General features: G+C 66.1%; 1 protein-coding gene across 1 annotated transcript; it reads right to left on the bottom strand.

The window, feature by feature from the left end:
* Window positions 1–352: 352 nt before the first annotated feature.
* Window positions 353–8,881, bottom strand: BNIP3 (BCL2 interacting protein 3). The gene is made up of 6 exons (XM_054585036.1): window positions 8,646–8,881; window positions 4,514–4,664; window positions 3,943–4,027; window positions 2,579–2,685; window positions 2,356–2,505; window positions 353–1,240 (listed from the first exon to the last, which is right to left on the bottom strand). The coding sequence occupies exons 1-6, from the start codon at window positions 8,689–8,691 to the stop codon at window positions 1,195–1,197; spliced, it is 585 nt and encodes a 194-aa protein (XP_054441011.1). The 5' UTR covers window positions 8,692–8,881; the 3' UTR covers window positions 353–1,194.
* Window positions 8,882–9,382: the final 501 nt, after the last annotated feature.

Below are 9,382 nucleotides of genomic sequence, written 5' to 3'. Positions count from 1 at the left end.
ACGCAGCCCGGAGGCCTTGGCCCACTCCCCCGAGCGCTCGGCGGAAGCCCTCCGGTGGCGGGGCCGTCGACCTGGCCCCCGAGGGAAGGCTCCGACAGCAGGAGGGGTGCCAGCCCCGAGGACCCCAGCCTGGCCTGCACGTGCCGAGGGCAACCCCAAGGCTGGGGTACCAGACGAGCCGAGGGTCAGGCCCCATCGCGCCCATGAAAGGCGCACGCTTGCTGAGTCAGTGAGACCGCAGACGCTTCCAGAGGGGATGTGACGAACTCTGGTGCCACGGAGCCGGCCACCTCCAGCGAGAGGGCTGTGGGGCCCACTCCTTCCAAAGTAACTGTTTCAGTATCAACCAAGGTTTTTCATTTTTAAAAACGGAAACGTTTATTTTAACACGACTGCATTTAGTGTGGAAAAGTGGAACAAATACACAACAGCATGTAAACAGCCCGCCAGAAGGGCAGCTTCTGAAGAGCCACACTGTGGGGAGAAGGAAGAACTCGGGTCACGGAGAATAGGCCCAGCTTAAATCAAAAAGCTTTTATGCTGTTTCAACCATAGAATCACATGGAAATACAGTCATCTGAAGGATTTGGCGAAGATTTATGTCTTCCTATTTCCAGTCTTGTAGACACGTGTGCTTAGGAGGAAGCCAACTCTCAGAGCACGCAACACACACAGAAGGCCAGCCTCAGCCCAGGCACCCGGCACGGAGCCAGGGAAGGGTGTGGCCACCAACAGCCGCCGCCCAGCCGCGTCCAGGCCTCCCGCCGCGGTGTGGGCGTGAGGCCACCTGTTCACTTGGTGTAAGTCCTTTATGGAGTCATTCTAGCAACAGTATTCACTCTTTCAAAATAGGGAGAATTTTAACTGAATTAAGGTTACAGATCATTTTTCTTAAAACACTACATACGTCCTGACTAGCATGGTAAAATTATTTATGCTCAGGTATTTATAACATCAAAGAAAACCTGCCACCACGTTATTCCAGTAGGGTTAGCGTGACATGCTCGCTGGCAGACCCCGCGGGCACGGCTGGGTCCAGGTTCGCGCGGCCGTAGTGGCTATCGCTCATCTCACTAAGTCAGGAGCGTAGCATTTACAGAGCAACTCGACAGAGCGGCTGGCCGCCAAGGGCCAGGCCGCAAGCTCCTGTGTGAACCCCGCTCCCCTGCGAAGAGCCGCCGGCTCCAGGCCTCGTCAGAAGGTGCTGGTGGAGGTGGTCAGACGCCGCCCGATGTAGATCCTGAGCAGAAAAGTGACAGGCGGTGAAGGCGGGCCCAGGACCCCTCGGCCCCGGCAGGCGCACAGGTGCCTGGGGTTCCCGCCACGTGGGCCCCGCCGGGCCGCCCCTGATGCAGCACCCTCTGCTGTTCCATGGGCCCGACAGCGGCCGGCTGCACAAAGTCACCGCTCACGGTGATGGCCTGTGTCCCAGAGGCCAGGACGGAGGAGGGAGGGGCCCCTCCCGGGAAGGAGACACGTGGAGGAGCCGGCAGGAGGCACACAGGGCAGCTGCCAGGCGGGAGCTGGCTGCAGACCCCTGCCCTCAACTGAAGGCTCTGCCCCCATAGAACCCGAGGCGCTGGTTCTGGAGAAGCACCAGAAGTCGCTGTGGTCAGCTCCCTGGGTGCGGACGACCCTATGAAGCCTCAGCCACAGTCAGCCCGACACGGACATCAAGGAGCCCCCGGGAAGCTTTTCCCGTGTCGGTTGGAGCTGTGGGCTGGGTTCAGAGGTCAGGGAAAGCAGCCCCATTCCCACCTCCCGCCAAGTGGCGCCCGCCTCGGGCCGCAGCTGCCTTGCCCAGTGAGCTGCCGCCACAGGACACTGTCTTGCAGGAAGGATGTGCGAGGCCACGTGCCCCTCCCCCCCCGACCCGAAGCTGGCGGCACCGGGGCAAAGAGCAGCCCCGGCTCCCGCAGGCTCGGGCCAGGGTGCCGCAGCGTCGTCCAGGCCAAAGGCTCCTAGTTAGGACCCACAGCTGAACCGGTGTTTTCTGCGTTGTTATTGTGAGAAGCCAGAGAAACAAGAGCCTCACTGTCCTGCAGAAGGACCTCCAGGAGGCGTAGTGATGGCACCTCTCTGCTCACCACAGCACTGAGAGGGACCTGTCACCTGCACATAGCACAGGCAAGCAACCAGCACGAGTCCCCACACGTGCCCTCACCTGGGCAGGCAGCGTCTGTGCCGAGCTGGCCCGCGGGGTCAAGGTCATGTTTGTTTCCTGACCTGGACAGTGGCCACGTGGACGTGTTTTCCTCCACGCTGTTACACAAGCTACGACTTACGACCTACTGCTTCAGCAAAGCGTTTAAGGCGGAGTCCCCGAGACCCAGGCTGTCCAGGCAGGCCACTCACCCCAGCCCGATGGCCAGCAGGTGCGACAGCAGCAGAGATGGCAGGAAGACTTTGAGGAACTCGGCCGAGAAGACGCCCCCCTTCTTCATGACGCTCGTGTTCCTCATGCTGAGCGTGGCCGTGCGCTTCGGGTGTCGGAACAGGAACTCCCTGCGGAGGGAGGAGCCGTGAGCTCGCGGCCCGCGCCCCGTCCCCAGGCTTCCCCGGCGCGCAGAGCACTCACTTGGGGGGGATGTTTTCCGGCCGACTCGACCAGTCCCATATCCAGTCTGAGTTTTTCTTCAGGATGCTCTCGACTTCGCGCCTTCTCTCGATGTCGTCTTCCTCAGACTAAGGGAAGGGGGCGTTACAAGTACATGGGCCATCACGCCCACAGCAGGAGCACCGCCCACCTGCCGTCGGGCCGCGGGCCAAGCGAGGGGCAGTACTCGGGGCCAGAGGCCAAGGCCACACTCCGGGGCCAGGCAGGCAGGCCGGACCAACCGACCGACCACTGTGTGCAAGTTCCAACTGTGAGACCCTGCAAACGCTGCCCCTGGGGAGGGTCGCAGGGGGCGGACAGAGACGTCCACACAGGCGCTCCGGCCGGAGAGGGGAGGCGAAAGCCCAGGCCGGGCGGCGGCTCAGTGTCAGGGCCGCAGGACGCAGGACGCAAGGGGAAGGCCCCGCTCACAGGCCTGTGAGTCCAGCTGCGTGCAAAAAGCACGTGGCACAGACAGCACACCAACTGAAAGGGGTTCTACAATGAAAGCGTGTAGGTGCTTTTGCACTTCAAAATTCTGTACCCGAGCATAAAATTCCTTTCTAAACTCGGAGGTGGGGGGAATGTCTAACATTTTAGAATCGCCCCAGAACAGCACCATGCACCCCACTGCAGAACATAGGCTGCAAGCCGGCCAGGCACCCCTGCTGGGCCCGGGCGCTGGGGTGTTGGACACAGCCCGGGGCACAGGCCGTCCTCCCTCCCCCTTTCTGCAGGAGGCCACCAGGGAGGGAGGGAGCCGCCCCCGGGGCATTTCCTGTACGCCCCGGCCCTGCAGCTGAGGGCCATCGCCCTGCACTTGAGCTCAAGCCAAACTGGGTGCCTGGCACGCGGGACCGGGCCAGGGTGAAGTGCCAGCCTGCTCAGCGCCTGACTCAACGGCACCCAAGCACCAGTGAGCACGGCTGGAGAGGAGTCCCTGGAGGCGGCCGCAGCGCCCACCGCGAGAGGCCTGCCAGCGTCCTGACCACAACAGCCAAGGGGCCCTGAGCGGCCTGTAGAAGAGGCCGGCTCTCCTGCAGACATGGAATCCCAGCCCACTCAAGGCCCGACCTGTGGCCAAGAAGACAGCGACCACCCACTGAGGACCCCCAGCCCCCCTCACACCTTCGCCAGGGCACAGCCCCGTCGGGCCGGCCCTGGGTCCGACCTGAGCCCGCGCTGCCTCTGCCCAGCTCCGCGCTGGCCCGCGCGGGAGGTGCCCTCCCCCGACACGTTCCAAACAAAGGCAAGGGGCGCCCTCCATGCCGGACCCCTCTCCACTGGGCCTCTGGGCGGAATGGCTGCCGGTGCGACCGCCCCACCCCCCGCCGCGGCCAGCCTACCTGAGAGCTGTTCTTCTCGCCGGTGCTGTGGCTGTCCGTCTCAAACGCTCGGTTCGTGTCTTGAGGGGTCTGAGAGCGAGGCGGGCTAAGGACGACAGGAACAAGGCGGGCGGCGGGCGCGTTGACGTCCCCTCCACCGGGAGAGGCAAAGCCCCACGGGCAGGGGGCCATCCAGGGAGGAGTGGCTTCCCTCCCCCCAGCACCAGGCCAGCACCACACCCATCCCCCACCTTTGCAGCTGAGCTCAAAAAGCACCAAGTGGTCAGTCCCAGAGGGACAGGGGTGGCCGGAGAGCAGTGGGCTTTGTCACCTCCTGGCTCTGCAGTCTTGCACAGCCCTCCAGAGCACCTGCCCTTTGAGCTCCGCCTCAGCCCTGCCGCCTCGAGTCACTGGCTGTGCCGAGGACAACAGCGCATGACAAAGCTACTCAACGTGACAGAGTAGAAGCCAGAGTGGAAGCCGGGATTTTGGGGGGGGGCGGGAGACAGGAGAGCGCCTGCCCCTGGCTGCCTCACGGCCCCCACAGCAGAGCCTCCTCGCTGCCGGTGCGGCGGCGCATGTCCGCACCCACCTGTCGCAGTGAGAGCTCTTGGAGCTGCTCCGTCCGGACTCATGCTGAGCATCCAGCAGGATCTTCTCCATGTCTCCATTACAGAGGGAGACCGAGGCGGGCACGGTGCTGCCATTCCCGTTGCTGCTGAAGTGCAGCTCTACCCAGGAGCCTGAGGGGCAGGGCAAAGGCAGCGTTGGGATGTCCACCCACTTTGCCACCCAGTCCTAGCAGACAACCCGCCCCTCCCCCCACTCCTGAGAGGGGCTGGGGACACATGGGAGCCCTGGCCTCGAGCCACACCCACTCCTGGCTCCTGCAGTTGCAGCGACGGGCAGGGCCCCGCCGCCCTCCCCAGCGCAGTGGCAGCCCCGGAGCCAGGATGCGCCTGCCGCCAGCGGGGCCCAGACCTGAGTGCCTGAAGTGTCGCTTATTTAGAGAGGACGGAGGAGGGAGAAAGGGCGAGGAACGCTGATAAGGCAGGACCTCGATCGATTGCCTCCCGCACACGCCCTGACCAGCTCAGGGCCGAGCACCGGGCGATGGCAGCACCCAGCACGGAGGCGGTCTCAGTGGACCCGTGGGCCAGCGAGGCATGGCCGGGCGCAGCTGTTGTGGTTCCTGGTGCGCACCCAGGCACCAGCAGGCGGGAGAACTGAGAGACGGCCACGCCCCCCGAGGAACAACCACGAGCCTGACCATGCTGACCACGCGCCGCTGGGAGAAGTCACTCGGGGTGAGGGCGGGTGGCCGGGGCCCCACAGAAACTCCAGGCTTCGCACCGAGCACGTGTGGGTCCCCCCACGGGGCCGCTGCACGGCCGTGCCCTCAGCCGCCCACGGCGACATGCGTGGCTTCTTGCACCCAGCACGAGCAGCTCTGAAGGACACTCCCTCCACATCACGGTATCCCTGCTAGAGGCACACGCAGCGGATCCCTGGGCAGGGAGGCGGCGACATGCGCCAGGGTCCCCAGAACCGCACGCTCCCCGGCACCTCGCACCCAGCCCCTCCTGTTTTTAACACGTGGCCATGGGGGGGGCGGGGCGGGGTTCATGCGCATCCCTCCGGTTTGTAACAAGGTTGAATGTGTTTGCAGGGTTACTGTCTTTTCAATTAGCCGTTCAAAACGCTGGCTCCTGGGCTCCTCCCGATCTGCGTGCAGTGAGCCAGGCGTAATCTGCAGGTGCAGCCTGACCCACCGCCCGGGCCCTGTTTTTCTGTTGCCTGACAGCGGCCTCTGCGTCCCCCTCAGCTCGGGGCTGCTTCCTGTCAGCCACCCGGCTGGCGGCGCCCACGGGCCTCCGGCTCACCTGTCCCCGTGCAGCAGGCGGAGGACGGGCGCAGCAGGGACAGGGCAGAGGCAGGCGGCAGAGGGCTCTGAAACGGCTCCCTTCTAGGCAGACACCACAGGCTCATCCCCCGGCCGCTGACGGAGGCGAGGGTCTGAGCAGTCGCCTGGCCCAGCCCACCCCAACAGCCTCCCTCGAGTAGACCAGAAAAAAGCCACCCAAGGCCGGGGTGCGAGCGAGAGCCGGCGAGGCCACCACTCGGGCCTCCCCACGCGCACCCGCCTTGCCAGCCCCTCCCGCTGACGCCCATCTGACCCGTCACCATGAAAACCTGGGCCTCAGGGTCTTCCCTTCACCAGCCCTTCTTCCCTCCCCGGGACTCAAGGTGACACTCAGCCAACGAGGAGCCAGCGCTGGCCCCGGGGCACAGACGGCACCACGGCCCACGCTGGGCACAGTGCCATTTTCCTAAGTTCAGCCAGTTGTTCGGATTCGGGGCCTGGCTCAACTTCCTGGAAGTGGCCGAAGTGCTGCCGGGATCACGTAAGGCGTCTGATGTAGACGGAGCCTGAGGCACGCAGTATCTTTCCGATGCCATTTCTGACACATGTTGGGGCTTCCACACCAACGGCCGACTCTCCAGCCCCGCTGGCCGTCCAGCAGTCCAGTTCACTGTTGCCAGTCTCTGGAACTGGTGTCAGGGCCCAGAGCTTAACGGGCTCGGTCCCACGGGGCTGCCCGGCATCAAGCGCTGGGCACAGGCAGGATTTCCCGGCCACCCGCACTCCTGAGACCACAAATGCAGGGCTTCCTTCAACAGCCCCTCGCTCCCCAGAACCACCGACAGAGCTCAGGAGCGCCCCTCGCTCACATCTCCCGCTTCCTAGGAAGGACGCAACTCAGGAGCCAAGTGCAGGAGGGGCTCTGCCCCCCCCTCCCCCCGCCTGCAGCTCAGAGGTTTCATAACCCGCAGGGGGCGGAGCTTAGCTGCCACCCCTTCATCAGGGTGTCTCCCCACCAACTGCAGACACTCCCACGGTTGAAGAAACGCCAGGGGTCCTGCGGCTCTGTGCTGGCAACCAGACACCACCAAATAAAAACTTCTAAGTGAAACGTAATTGGCAGCTTACGTCACATCAGACTCAGGTGAGCATGTGCTTTTTATATCTCCGGAACCACGAGTCCACGGAGACGAGTATGTGCTTTTTACAATCATCTCAGATAAAGTCCTAAACGGCCTTGGGGGGGGGGGGGGGGGGGGCGTCTGCACGGCCCATAGCAGAAGATTTAGGTCCAAAATCTGTATCGCAAGGAATGATTCGGGGAAGGACCAGCTTTTTTTAGTTAACCCACAACAACTGGGTAGGACACCGCCTCCCCGGGAACTGAGCGCGCGCACGTCCGCAGAAAGGGCATTACGCAGCTTCGCGTCCTTAGAGGCACAGGTAACCCAGCCGTAGACGGCAAACCAGGTCTCAGGGACAAGCAGGTGCTGCCCAGCAAGCCCTGCCGCGGGCCCTTCCCACAGCTGCTGGCCCCGCGCGCCAGCCACACGGCGACCACGACCGACCCTCCTCCTAACCCGGCTCAGGAGCCCGGGTGCCACCAGCTCCGGCCTCTCCCGAGACAGCCCCCCGCGGCTGCGCGTCCACGGAGAAAAGGGCCGGCAGAGCGCCGGGCCAGCCAGCAGGTCTCAGTGCGGTTCGGCGGGGGGAGGTGCAGCAGGGAGGGCGCATGTGGTCCCGTGGGTAGAGGGGGCGGGCGGGGCGCTGTCCGTGGGCTGGGCCAGACGTAAACAAGAGGGCCACGCGGAGGCCAGGAGCGCCACGGGCTCACGTTTCCAGGGCAGCTGCACGCCGGGCTCCTCCCCAGCCCGAGCCGCGAGTGCTGGGCCGCACGTCCGCACGAGGGGCGCCCAGGGCGCTCCCACGCCCCGCTGTGGAAGGAGCGCGACGCACACACCGCCCTTTCCACGCGGAATTTCGCATTGCCAGTGACTCAGCAGTTCGGTGTCCATCGGCGAGGGGGCCCCGATCCCCCCGGGAGTCCCCGGAACCTTCCAGACTCGATTCGAGCCCAGCAGTGAAGCGCAGCGCCAGCGACCAAGCAGCCTAGGGCCTCCGGGAGGGGGCGATTTGAAGGCGCAGAGTCTATAAAACGCCCCCGCGGGCCTCATGAGGAAAGAGCAGGAGCAACGCCTCAATAGAGTGGCAGCAAAACAAGGAGCCCCCCTCCCGACCCAGGAGCCAACAGAACTTCCCACGCACGGCCGCAGTCCCTAGCACTGCGACCCGGCCCGGCGCCTCCGCCCGAACACCGCGCGCCCTAAAAACTCCCCCGGGGGGTCTGAACCGCCCCCCGCGCTCCGCCGTGGAACGACCGTCTAGCGCACGCGCGCCGCGCATTCAAGGAAGCCCGTCCACGGCCCTGGGCCACTTCTTCCAACGCTGTCCACCGCTCCCACAGGGAAGAGCGGCCCGTGGCCCGGCGGCGTCTTTCCTCCTCCCCCGGCCCAGACCGCCGCTACGGATCGGGCCGCTCCCAGTCTGCATTTAGAGCCCTCGCGACCCAGCCAGACACCTGGCTACTGCGCCTACAATCCACGCCGCCCCGAAATGCGGAGCACGGCCGCGCCTGGGAGGCGCAGAGCTCGGACTGAGAGCTGGGGGTATCCAGTCCGCGGCCAGACCCCCACCGGGGAGCTACGCCCGCGGGCGGAGCCGCGGCACCCAGCGCCGACCCGGCCACGGGCAGCAAGAGGGCCCGTGCCCGCCGCGCAGGCGCAGCCTCGGCTCCCGCGCCATGTCGGGGCCCGGCCTCCCCCGCGGGCTCCCCTCAGCCTCCGCGGCCCCGGCAGCTCACCGTGCAGGCTCTCGTCCTGCAGTGCGGGGGTCCCGCTCTGCGACATGGCGCCGAGGGAGGGCGCGGTGGCGGGCCGGCGGGCCGGGCTCGGAGCCGGCGTCCGGGCCGGGGCTGCCTAAGTGTCGGGCGCTTGGAAGAGGACGGACGGGAGCAGAGGCACAAGCGCGGGGCCGAGCGAGTCCGGCAACGTCAGCCCACGGCCCCGACTGACTGACGCGCGCTGGCGGACGCACGGCAGATAAGCGGCGGCTGAGGGGCGGCGTCGCCCATTGGCCAAGGGCGGAGGCCTGGGCGTGCGCGGGGGCGTGGGGCGCGTGCGGCGCGTGCAGCGCGTGCGCGGGGTGGGCCCAAGGCGTCGGCTGGGGCTCGGGGTGCGCGTGCGCAATTGCGCTGTTGGACGCGAGTTGCTCGTGCTTGGGGCGGGGTCTGACGAGCAGGGCTCGCCTAGGGAGGGGCGGGGCGGGGCGGTGTCCTGGGGTGAAGGGCGGGGCCTGAGGCGAGGGCGAGGCCCAGCCGCGGGGGGCGGGCGCCGGCGGTGGGACTGGGTCCCTGGCGACCGAGCCGCCGGGGCTCCCTGCGGGCCGTGCGGCGGCGGGCGTGTCCTGTGGGGAGACGTGCGCGGCCGCGAAGACGTGCTCGCGGGGCCCTGTTGCCCGAGGGCTTACTGGTCTCACTCCGGCACGGTCGGCCGGGAAGGAAAGGGTCCCGGAGGCTTTGCTGGCGGCGTGCTGGGAAGC

Source organism: Pteronotus mesoamericanus, unplaced genomic scaffold, assembly GCF_021234165.1.
Source record: "Pteronotus mesoamericanus isolate MK-2021 breed Mesoamerican mustached bat unplaced genomic scaffold, CSHL_Meso_final contig_1201, whole genome shotgun sequence".
Lineage (NCBI taxonomy): Eukaryota > Metazoa > Chordata > Mammalia > Chiroptera > Mormoopidae > Pteronotus > Pteronotus mesoamericanus.
This window is presented reverse-complemented; position numbering and strand designations above follow the sequence as displayed.

Coding starts and splice junctions, on each gene's coding strand:
- BNIP3 (XM_054585036.1), bottom strand. CDS start 8,691: ATGTCGCAGAGCGGGACCCCCGCACTGCAGGACGAGAGCCTGCACG. Junction 2,506..2,578: donor CCGGAAAACATCCCCCCCAA/GTGAGTGCTCTG, acceptor CTCCCTCCGCAG/GGAGTTCCTGTTCCGACACC. Junction 1,241..2,355: donor CTGCTGGCCATCGGGCTGGG/GTGAGTGGCCTG, acceptor TTTTCTGCTCAG/GATCTACATCGGGCGGCGTC.